This window comes from Thunnus albacares, chromosome 21 (assembly GCF_914725855.1).
Source record: "Thunnus albacares chromosome 21, fThuAlb1.1, whole genome shotgun sequence".
Lineage (NCBI taxonomy): Eukaryota > Metazoa > Chordata > Actinopteri > Scombriformes > Scombridae > Thunnus > Thunnus albacares.
The window spans coordinates 11,851,101-11,863,900 of NC_058126.1; the positions used below are offsets into that span (position 1 = coordinate 11,851,101).

Genomic DNA, 12,800 nt, shown 5'->3' on the forward strand with positions numbered 1-12,800 from the left:
AATTAAGATCTGTATGTTGTATTTGGATAAAATTGGAGCAGATGTTATGATCTCATTAATGATTTATTAATTTCTGTTTTTTATCAGTTAAACCAGCTTTGGTTTTAAGCTATCTAATTGAATATGAGTACCTTTTCCCTTAAGAGCCTCATATCACAAGGACAAGAGAAGCAACAGAGAAAAATATTTCTCCTGCTAGCTATTCAACTAGTGTCTGCGTACATTCAATCACTTTGTCTTTTCTTTTGAGCTGCATGTATAAATCATAAAAATATAGATAAAGGCATTCTGCCAAGTAAACATACTACACCATACACTTATATTCACTACTGCATAGCCAATCCACTTTATAGGCAAAAGCTTCAACTGTGCTGCATAGCCTTTTAAAAAGCTTTTCTGTGATAAACAGTTAGCTGCACTGTGGCACCAATAATGAATAATAAATGCATAGATGAGTATATGTGTGTACTTCTGATTTATTTTCTCCTCTATGAAGCTCGCCGGTACAGTATGACAGTGTGTCGGCCTCCATTTGTGTTCAGCCTTTTAAGCAGATAGCTGGAGACTGGCCTCCCACACAGACACCCACCGGACAACCAGAGCACTAATGGCAATTAATGATTGCTTGCGCACACACACAAGACACAAACACTGACATCAAAAGGCAATGTGAACAAAGTGAGTGGACTGAAAAATGCTGTTTGAAAACAACAGTGAAATAGGCATCAATCATCTTCTATAAACCCACCTGCTTGGTCCTGATCCTGCCCTCAGTGGATAAATTGTGAATTGTGTACCTTGCCTGGCTCAAGCCACAAAACAGCACCGCCACAATACCTAAAAGATGAAGAAACATGATTGTGAAATCAATGGAAATTCAAAAATAGCCAACGGTAACCAATAAAATGTTAAACATCCATACAAATAGCTGTCAATCAATGGTTGGTGGACTAAAATCACAGATGAGTATTCTGTAGACAGCAGGGTGTTAAATGTGCTGTATCTGATTAGAACAAAGTATGCAGAAATTGCTTATATATGCACATATTATGTAATCAGGCTGTGAGAATGTGTGTGTGTGTGTGCTGGTTAACATTCAGAGCCTTGGGGCTTCTTATGTTGACAATATGCTGTAGGAGGTTCTTCTATCATATGAAAATGTTGTAAGAAAGGTTTCTTTGTCAGGCGTGGTTCAGCCCAGAATTTGCAAAATCAAAGCAACTGAGTTCACAAGCCATGAGATAAACTGGCTTTCATTGTAGTTAAAAAAACACCACTTTCAAATGAAATGTGAAAAAAAATAGCAAAACAATGACTGTAAGCATTGTCCTAAAGTTCCAATAATCTGGTGGAATCCTCCTGTGTGCAGCTACTTCTGTATTTCAGTGGAAAGTATGTGACAATAGATCAGACCAGCCCAACCCTGTATCCACCCATTGTCCTGGTTCCAGTAAAGTCCAGCTGTACAAACTTAATCAAAATGTTGCTGTCCAACCCACTTCAAGCATCCTCATGTTTCTGGTCAAATACTTCCATTTCTAGCCTTGAGATATGGAGTCCTGGGAATACTAAATGCTGAAGAATTACATCATCACAGCAGATCATGCCAGATGTGGGGGGAGGCAGAAATTAACAAAAGGGGAAAAAAAAGACAAGCAAAGCACATGAAAGAAAGAAATGCAGATGAAGAAAGGCAGCTCCACAGAGAGAGGAAACAGGGTGGAGGGAGTGATTAGGGCCCCTGCTGGTAAAGAGGAGGTTGGCTGGACCAGAGAGCTGGAATTTGAAACGCATAGCATGAAAGGTGGGTTGTTGCCTCACAGGTCATGCTTGCATTGTTGCAGAAATTCTACCTCACAGTTTTTACTCCTTGTACTTTGAGAGAGAATCACAAAAGATGACAAAATGTGAAATTACTGTGATGGCTTGCAATAGTTGGTAGACAGAGCTGGCAGTAAGACAGTAAATACGGCAGCAGAGGAAAAGACAGAACGTGTGATTCAGGTTGCTAAGTGAAGCCAGTCCATTACTCTCTCTTCATCATCCACCTTCACACTAGGATGTTGACCTGTACCTGCACTATGGTAGCTCCCTGTTCACAATGTCCTTTTCAGAACTGTTCAACAAAGTCTTTACGGACCATGCCAGTATGGCAGATCTCATTTTGGTTCCATTTGGTTTAGGGCAACAACATCCTCCTTGGTTTGCATAATAGTGACAGAGGCAACACATCATCTGCCATCCACATGAAGACTCTTCCACACAGGGCATTTGGCAACAGATGAGATGCATCCCATAATGAGCAGTTGTGAGGGGCAAAAGATTAATGATAGCGGGGCTCCCTGCAAGGCTGAGGGTCATTAGGCACACCCTCTCTAAACTCCAGCAATTAACAGAGACAGAGAGAGCTTCAATTACCAGAGGACAAAAGGGAGGACTCCTATTGCACATTGGGTCCCCGTGTATGAGGTGCTGCTTCACCCCAATTTGACCATTCAAGGCCTCTGGAGAGAGTAGCGCTCTGCAGATGACTTTTTTAGGGTCATATTTGTTACCAACAATATCGATGCTCATTTTTAGAATACTGTGACAAACTATTATCTCTGGTAATATAATACAGAAAAGTTGTATCTGTACTAAAAATACCCAAGGCTCTGCATCAGATGGTAATGAAAATGATTGCCCTGTGGTTTTGCTGTGGTGTGCCCACCACACTGGGCAGCATTCAGAGTGGTGTACTTTATAGACAGGTCATATGGGTCCAATATACAGAGGTCAAGCTATTTCATTAAAAGCGTCTTCTCCTCCTCCACAGGCCACAGGGAGTACAGCTAAGTAAGAGAGAGAGCTCCACAACATCAACTGAATGACTGGAATGCCTCTGACACAATCAGGGCAGGAGGAACAACAACACTAATGCGTGCATATGTACACTACATTCATATTTCAGAGCTACATTACGACTGCTCGATGGAGACAATTATTCAGCTATTGCGCAAAATAACACTAACACACTAACTGACACTACGAATCAGTTAAGTTGAAAAACTAACAATATAGCAAAAACACAAACTCCCTTTAGTGGTGAATAAAGAAATGAAGGGCAAGATCTTCACACTTTTTGACTTTCCAAAAGACTTGTTAAAACAGCTAGCTATCTGTTTCGCCATCTCAAAAATATAGGTGTGAACATGCCCAGACAGAGAGCGGATGTTGTTCTGCTTGAAATGGAGTGGGTGTGTGTACTTCTCTGTAGACTGAGGAGATGGAGTACTTCCCCGTTTTTTGCATTATTGAAGTTCTATAATGGCAAGGACTCTCAGAGGTTAAAGTCTGTGTGTATATGTATGCGAAACAAAGTACAGGACGTGTGGGTTAAACGAGAAGAAAACTGAATCTGTTCTTGAGCCAACTGTGCAGATGGTCAAGTCCAGACAACTGAGAATGTGCACATATCATTCCTGGATTTCTAGCGTGCGAATGGCCGCAGAGAGGCTATGAAGCAGCAGAGCTTGCCAATCACAGAGCTGCTCGTGTCACTGATATTGTGGAGGAAGAAGCGAGTCAGTGCGTGCAGTTGAGAAGGGATGCCTGAGGGGGGGAAAAGGGCAGCGGTTCACTAACAGGATTTGTATTCTGCCTGACCTCCTCGCCACCCAGAACACTGACACGGCCACACACACAAATGACATTCAATGAATGCATACAGCGCTCACCTGAAAGTCCACTGGCTTCAGCTGAGAGGAAACTGCTCCAGGACAGCAGGAAGAAGACCGACGTTTCCAGCAGTGGTTTCTCACACAGTCGAGTGAATTTAGTGATGTGAAAAGAGAGTTAAAGACATACAAGAAGATATTGATACAGTATCTAATACTTTGAATCAATGCAATGCATGGATGGAATTGCAACGGCAATAAATACATTGTGACTGCTGCATGTGCCAGAAAACATGCCCTCTCCAGTGCGACAATATTCAGACAGAGAAACACTGCAGTATCTGCAAACAAAAAAAACTGGAGAAGGTGCTCACTAATCCAGGAGATGTGCCATAAAGAGTAACTCACTGGTACTTAATGAGATCCTTTCTGAGAGTTCTCCAACTGTCATGCCCTCTGGCAAAGCTTCCTTGTAAACCATCAGTCTTTACACAATGTTCCGGAAAGAACAACAAAGAAAATGAAAATGAGCATGTTTAGGTAAATATTACAATTTCAGAACTGCTAATTGTTCACACTTTGCTGCTCTTTATTCCCTTAGAAGGTTTTTGAGGTCTTTCTTTATCTCATCCTTCTTAAATACCCTGCTGTTTACAATAATGAAAACACCTTCCCAATTCTGATTGTGTTTGTAATTAACACGGACAGGTGCAGCAAGTAATTAAAAGATAACTGAGGAACTGCATGTCGAACTGAATCTTTTTTAAGAAACTACTGTTTGAAGAGAAGGCACAAAAGAGCAGGCTGTTGCTATGGTTAGCATCAGCAAAATCTAATAAATGCTCACTTTGTGCTTTGCTCTCACCCAGAGATTAGTCACTGTAAATAAGAGCTGAGCTCTGCCCCCCACCGCTCGTGACACATACTCATTTTTCATCCTAAAGTCTAATTACTAGAAGATCAGAGAGAAATGCTGGACAACAGCGCAAGTCGAAACTTCATCAGAGGCCATCGCCTTGATTGACGACCTCTCTGCAGCCATTAATGTCACAGGAGCACTTTAGACTAAGCCACATTGCTTTTGTCTATAAAGGTGGTACAGTAGGGGTTTGTTAGAGAGGCAATTACCAAGTTGAGGAAGTGGATAGATTGCAGCGGATGCTGAGGTGATAATTGAGTTTGGGGTGCAGAGGCAGAGATGGGAGGGGATGAAAAGGATATGAGGGCTGTTATGACTGTGAATATGAAACCCAAGAGGAAGGAACCAGCAAACACTCCAAGAAAATAACCAACAGAGAGGAGGAAGGCAGGGAGGTTGAAGGTGTGTCCTACACCCATCTGGCTATAGGTGGTGATGGCACTGGAAGACAAATTGACACGGCATACTGAAAAAAGGATCACACACATGAAAAAGTGGCAAAGTGTTTGAACAAAGAAGAGGCCAATAGCACAATTATGACACAGGTAAATATTAGTGTTACAGATGCTGAAACATTCCGGCAACAACATTGTTTATGGCTCTGAAACAAGTGCAGTCATCAGAAATATGGCCGACTAGGTTCTCAGTATAAACCAGTCAGGCAGTGAACATAAATTCACAGACTTATTATGCTGAGCAAAGTCTTTAAGTGCAATTTATTGGAGTCATTCCTAAGAATACACAGCCTTCTTTAGGAGTTAAATCTTTACCTGAAAAACAATTCATTCTGAATTATTTGCCTTAGAGAGGTCCCCTAGTAGTTAGTGGGAAACAAGGGAAACACATTTGTTGTTCACAAAGAGAGGAGCATCATGCTATTCACTCTGCTATAAATATTTACTTTGTGGGGGGAAGGGAGACTTCCACATGGAAGTCATTGAGTGCAAAAGAGGCCTCACAAGGAGGAGAGAGGGAGGGATGATATGAGCAAGAGGGAGGAGAAGAGAGAGAGAGGGAGCCTGAGGTGAAGCAAGCAGAGACAGGCACCCATGCGAGTGGCTGATGAAGCTGGCTGTCTTTGTGGAATGACAGCATTTCGTTACCCATCACAGACCCTCCCATGTATTCCCTTTGGACTTTGGGTGTTTTGAGTGAATGTCAAACCACTGAGTCAGCAAAGGCAATGTGAAAGTGGAGCTTGGTGTTTTCTTCATCCTTGATTTAATGGGACACAGCTTCTGATAGGCAGGATAAAACTCAAAGAAAGTTGCTTTATGCTCCAACTAACATGAAAAGAGTTTGTTCATATTAAACTATTGACAAATGAACCAGTAATGTATCTCCACTTTTCATGCTGTCAGGTTGAAATGAGCAAGCACACAGCACAACATGCCTTAATCTCCATAGCAAAGGGGGAAGAATCAATCAAGCTGTCGCTAATGAGCTCAGCAAGCTCAAAAAGGAAAATCTATTATCCCATCCGCGAAAATAAAGACTCCAGTTGTGTTGGCACATTAGGTTTGGCCTCTAGTCACTTGGTCAGTGTAACCTCCTGGAGATTGTATCTTCAGGCGTCTGGAGCAGTTAACTCCCAGTCAAAAATCTCAAGATGTCAACCCAGGACCTGGTTGAATGGTGGCTGGGTCAGGGCCGCTGGAGCAGGAGGTTTAGTGCCTGGGAGAAGGCACATCAGCGTAAGGTTGAGCTGCTCTGGGAGCTTGTTAAAATTCCAGTGCCAGGACCCCGCGTGGCTCACTAATAAGGGCCGGCTTTGTGTGTGGGGCCAGGGCAACCGGCAGGCTAGCGAGCCAGTCAAGTGACAGGAGATGGCATGAGGGCCGGTCACGCCACTCCAGGAACAAACACAGCACTATCTGACTGTCTGCGAAGAGGTGTAAGCTCCCTCCTCTGAGCTTCAATGTACAGAGAGATAGCAGCCGCGATGAGAACACAACAATCTGCGCAATTGTCTTTTTTTCTCTCTGTCTGCCTGCAAGTCTGAGCCCATTTGTGCAGTCAGAGAAAAATGTCAGAATGTATGCAGGTACTGTATATGTTATGTGTTTGTGAGAGTACAAAATGCAAATATGGATACATATCTTATCCCTGTCATCTCCCTTCCACCTCCATCTGCCTTCCTGGCCACCGATGTGGACCTGTGTGAGTTCCATTCCCTCTCCAACTCCCCCTCTCTTCTCTGCATCTTTCCATCTGTTAAGCACAACTACTTGAACAGCTTTGTTCACATTGCGTAAATAGAGCAGACAATGACTGCAATGTGTGTGAGCAGGACAAACATGCATCTTTGAGTGCAAAGCCGGAGAGAGGGGAAAAAGTAGAGGGAAAAGAATGAAGCAATTGAAATGCACGAATAAGGCATGACTGCATCATGGCTACTTCACTGAGCTTCCGCGGATTTTATGCCGTATTTTGTCTGAATTTGACAGTAGCCATGTAAGCTGACTTCGTTAGCTGGCAGTGTGTCTCTACTCTGGCAGCGAGTCTCTCCACTGAGTACCTTAATGAGATGCTGACAATGCCAGAGGCAACTCGCTTACGCAGTCCACTGCATAGCATCTGAGGCGCTCATGCTGTTTTGCCAATCACACCCTTTCCTTAAAGCTGGCAGCATCCATGTAGCCTCCCTCCCCCTCACACATCCACCGCCATAATGCCAACTGGAAAAGACTGTGCTCCCACACAATTAACCCTTGAAATATAGTGCATTCTGAGGCCAGGGGCAGATGCAGAGCGAGATACTCACTGTGTCAGGACGATGGCCACAGCGTCATTCAGGACACTCTCACCAAACAGCAGAGTGTGCAGATCCAGGTCCACACGCAGGTCTGACAGCAAGCCAAGGACTGATACTTAAAAACAAAAAGAAGAGTTACTGCTAGGGATAACTGCAAGGAGCACAATAATTTAAAAATGAATATAACAACTCCTCTGCTAATCATGCTGCAAAAGTGGTGTAGAGTATCACTTCGGCTGCTACAAACAGGAGAAACCATGAGATTTAATGTTGCAGTGTAACAATGAAAGCTGACAGAGGATGTCAGCACACTGAGAGCACTGGAAAGAGGATTTTGACACTTGGAATAGCCAGAGTAACTAAACCATGCAAATACTTATTCATTCTCAGCTAAAGAAATACACTATTCTTTACATATTTATATGCAAAGAATATGGAACAAAAAGAAATGTCATCACTGTCCTTTTTCAGTGAACGCTACTCTAAAAAGTGGTGTTAAAATGGTGTGAGTGGCATGCAAGTACACAAGAAAAGGAAATATTATATAAAAATAAATAGTTAACTTACATAAAATATAACTGAACGTACTTTGTACTGTGTACTTTAAAAAAAGCATAAATCAAATTAGCAAATAACTTTTCTAACACTATGTTTTACACACAAAGACTTGAATAAACAACTTTAATTGTCTCAGCATTAACAGCAAAGTTTCACACTAAATAGCATCTCAGCTCCAAAGTCTAAGTGGATCAACACATGCTAAAGTGGAAAGAAGTCTTAGTCTGAGTGTGTGATTGTGTGTGTTACAGGGCACCTTTCCTGTGTTTGAAAATCATTGTCATCCCACCCGTAGTCGCAAGATAGCTTGCGGCGTTTGCTACAGTTTTCGCTATAGAGAGATATAACGAGTAGGATTCTGGGACTCTCGAGAAGATGCTGGTGGGAAAAAGTGGAGATTAGAGCTAAGATGCTGCAGCTGATTAAAACATCCAAAAGGAGCCTATTACAGTCTAATGTGAGGGAACTACAGGCAGAGAGCTCCATGCTTTAAATAATGCAGGGTTCACTCACTGCTCAGCAACACAAAAAAAATTCTCCTTAAATATTTCAGTTTCTGGCATAGGTGCCTCTTGCATAATGACTTTCAGTGGACATGGAAGTTTAAACAGACAGGGCTGCCAGTTGTAAGTCTATGTGTATTTACATGGACATTTAAAAGGTATTGTTTATGGTTTACAGCATGTCTAACACAGAGCAGAGGCACGGTGACAACTTGAAAAGTTTATGTAAAAATACACAAGTTTAAATAGTTTTTCATGGATACTGAAGTTCAGGGGTAAAAAAAATGTATTTAGCATTTTATCTGTCTCTTTTTCCTTACTTGCTTAGTCCTTCATAATTACATTTCATTTGCCTTGAATATTTGATTAGTAAGAAAAAGCTCATAGCACAGACAGAGGCGGAGAATTCAGTTTATGAAAATCTTGCTTGCATTCTTTGAGACCATAAATGAGATCTGAAATAATTTACTTTAAATATTAATTTGGATTTTTTTTTTTTTTGTATCAATTGTTGCCTGTGGTTGTGACGCCTGCCTAATCTTCATACTGTAATTCAAATGCTCCCTTTGATTAGCAGTTTGAGATCAGAAGTCAAGAGAGGATACACATATACTGCATAAATAAAATCATCTGCACTATTTCTTCATCTTAATGAAGATGCCTTGTTTGACTTGCATGCCACGTCATATGCATAAAAGTAATTTCTCAGATCATTTATTGCAAAATTCATATCTGTGGTGAAAAATACAAACAACTTATTGCTCACTTATTTATACGTCTGAATCTCAGAACACGCTGCATCTGCTGAGAGGAATATGAGCTGAACTCAGTGAGTTCACCGACAGTAAACATCAAGCGGAAGATGCCGAGCATATGAATGAGTGCATGCACGCTCTGCACCTCAAGACGGCTAAGTGTTGACACTGAGTGACAGGGAGAATACTGACATTGACGAGATGGTGACGTGCCTGTCGGCTCCTTGCTGTGTGACACATCAAGTATCTCCTTCTGCATGAGATCAACTGTAGCACTGTTGGTTTTTTGTTTACTGACTATATTGCTCTACGGGTTTAATCTCATTAGTAGATACAGACAGACAGACAGACAGATAGATAGATAGATAAAATGTACTGACACAAATTCTTATTGTAACCACTACAAGAGAAACCAGCAAAACAAAATTATCATAGAATAAAAACAGCGTAAGATATGAAGAAAGACAACAAAAGTGCACACTCACACATACACACACTTACAAAGGATATAAAAAAATGGACAGAAAAACAGAAACTCAGTGCAGCGCTACCCTGAAGGCCAGACAGTATTATATTCAAAACAATAACAGCTTCCAGGAGATTAATATTCTACCTGTTAACACTAAGATGTGAAAAGAATCCTATAAATTAGTTTCAGGGAAAATTTGTGATATGAATAATGAGTAAACTCTGATAGTACCCTTTTGGTCCTGTAGTGAATACCAGGCCAGTGAGGGCATCACGGCGAGGATATGACTAGATTAACAATAAGAGCAGTGGCAAGAGAGCTGCCTCAGGACTTGTTTTGACAGATCTGGCTCTTTGGTCTTTGACAGGTTTAAAGCTCTTCCTGGTTGGGGAAAATCCTTTATCTGGAGAGGGGTGAGGTAGGCCCTGGAGTCAGGATCGTTCCATCTCCCTGCTCCCATAATTCCTGGCTGATGACAGCATGTCGCGCACCACTCACATTGCAAGAAGAAGAGGAAAAGAAAAAAAAAAAAAAAAAAATAGCACCCACCACACACACAAGGGTGCGGGTTGGCTGTGTTGTCATGGCAACCCCGTCCTACAGCTGTCAAGTGTTCATCAGTTTCCACAGCAACACCATAAGGTGGAGAGAGTAGACAATTATTTCAGACATAATACAGTTGAAAGGGTCGAATGGCGGCCTTATTAGGTCAAATTACCCTGCTGCAGAGGTTTAGCAGAGGCAAAGCTCATGGCCATTTCAGTCAGAGAGCATGGGATTTGCTCACTGATTTCAGCAAATTAGGCAGATATAATACTGAGAGTGATGCATCAGGAGAGAGATAACGGTCAACAGAGAATTACTATAATCTCTGCAGCTCAGCGCAGTTTTTTTTAGGCATTGACATGTGCACAAACATGCGTCAAAAGGTCACAGTTTGAGCGCAAGATGAAATAAAGTAAAACACTTTTAATTAGTAGTTTTCCAGTTTGTTTTTGTTTACTTAGAATCTGGCAGTAGTTCCTTGATATGTCATGATAAGGTCCCTTCAAAACGTCAATTAATTTATGATATTTTTGAAGGAAAAAAGCAAAGCAAATCTGCCTTTTTGATCAGAGCCTTACAGATATGGAAGATATCAGAGACTTTAATACTGTACATGCTGATATTTCTCTAGTTAGTAATAGACCAGAATCCATGACTGAGATTGTGTGACACTGAAGAGTACATGGAAAGGTTGGCCAGATACTGACAGGTGAGGTGTTAGGCCTCTACAGACAGACATTATACACTTCTGGCAACCAGAGTGTGTTTTTTTTAGCAAGTATCAAAAATGTCTGACACCATCTAAGCAGTATGTAAAGTAGGTAAAAATGTTTGAAATGGCAAAATAGCTAAAGTTCATAGTGAGGTCGAAGAATCTCTAAATTAGGCTTCCTGTCTCTGTTGAAATCTCAACAGAGACATCACATCATGTTTCCTGTCCATGTTTAAGCTTATTGTGTTTTGCTGATTAAATTGTATGTGCTTGGTAAATCATAAATAAGTCATTGTGGCCTGTCTGTGTTTTCATTTAGTTTCTGTAAATATTTCATATCCTCTGTTTTGTGATACTGGTCCTTAGCTGCTTGTATAATGTTCTAATACTGCTGGTAATTTCAGTCGTGTGCATGTATACCTCTCAGTCTAACCGTGTTTTCAATATTCACTTTAAATCTTACTGCTGACATCTGGCTCGGCACTGCAGATGTAAACAAGTCATTTCCAACTCTGGCATCATTTCTAACTCTGACATACAGTACTGAGAGGAATATCAGTGCAGTCCCCACCACAAGCGAACTACTGAAAAAGAAAGTAAATAAATAAAATAAATAAAAACTCAAAAGATGAAAGAAAAACTGCAGAGCCCCCCCCCCCCCCCCCCCCCCCCCCCGCCCCCCCCCCCAAAAAAATCTTTCCTTTGAGAAGTTAAGTGAGGGTTTCACCGACCTTTTGCAACCATTCCTGAGGTGAGAGGATGCAGCGCAGCAGGCATTCCACTTTGTGACCTGAACCATGTGTCTTATTCTGAGTCTGAGAAGGGCAGGTTTCATGGCCACAGAGCTCTGTGGAGCTTGTGTAAAACTTACAATTTATAAATGAACAGATGAACACCGTAAGGAACAAATAACTACATACGAGAGACATTTGTGCATCATAAAAATACTTTAAATGGATGCCTCTGCTGCCAACAAAGAGATTAAGAAAAATCCACTTCTGCTCAGATAATCTCAAACACTACAAGAGGGATGTAAATGTGAATATGTTGCATAAAACTTTATCTTCCTTTAGATCTGCTGATGCTATTATTAGAAAGATTTCCAGTCATTTTCTCTACTTAATCCTTTGAATAGTCACCATGTCCTGCAGTCTAACCCCTGCCCATATATGGTAAAAAGACTCAAACTGATATTAATTTAGAGTCTCAAAACCACCAGACCGGCATGTCTTTGGAATATAAGAGGAAACCAGAGTGCCCATGCAAAAACAACACAGACATGGGGTGAACATGAACCCAAAACAGAAAAGGCCAGGGACAGAAGAGAATACCTTCTGTCTGTGTGCTAACCAGCACAGGGCCGCAGCAAGAATTTCAGAAATACTGAGGTCACGAATCCAAATCCCCCCAGTGCCACAAAAGAAGAAGAAATGTCTGACAAGGCACCAGAAAACCTGCAATTTTTCTCACATGACATTTATTCATGTTCAGATATATTTCCTGTGAATAATATTTCACACACACATAAATCCTACTTGAAAGAATCGTCCACACTACCAACAATATAATTCTGGTGGGGAAGTACAAAAAGATCAAATTAACAATATTAAATTAATTTAGAACGATGGGATAATTTATGTTGACTTCACAAATATCAGACTTAAAAAGCACAAAAGCACAGCATGTGTTATTTGTCTCTACTTGTAGAATATGACTCTTCAGGTCATTAAAATCTCAAAATTCCCTGGAAAAATACAGAGGACATGACAGAGGACAGAGGACTATCTTCAATAGTAGCTACAGTGCTGAAACAGAAAATAAAATAACAACAAAAGGACATTGCTTGTTTTGGCATCACCCTCATGTACTGGACTATTGTTGCTTGCTTTCTTCTGCTCTAAGAGGAATCTTGCATTAAGTCATTATG

The 12,800-nt window shown here is 41.2% G+C and overlaps 1 protein-coding gene across 3 annotated transcripts in view; it reads right to left on the bottom strand.

Annotated features, from left to right (window-relative positions):
- The window catches only part of LOC122972135 (sodium/hydrogen exchanger 9-like), a 57,879-nt gene that overhangs the window by 35,044 nt on the left and 10,035 nt on the right, over positions 1–12,800 (bottom strand). For all 3 annotated transcript variants that reach the window (XR_006399645.1, XR_006399646.1, XM_044338909.1), the window contains exons 6-9: positions 7,340–7,445; positions 4,878–5,016; positions 3,717–3,822; positions 749–837 (exon numbers count right to left, since the gene is read on the bottom strand). Coding sequence is in view for 1 of the 3 variants with exons in the window: in XM_044338909.1 (XP_044194844.1) it covers positions 749–837; positions 3,717–3,822; positions 4,878–5,016; positions 7,340–7,445 (440 nt within the window). In the remaining 2 variants the exon portion in view is untranslated. The remainder of the gene's footprint in view (positions 1–748; positions 838–3,716; positions 3,823–4,877; positions 5,017–7,339; positions 7,446–12,800) is intronic.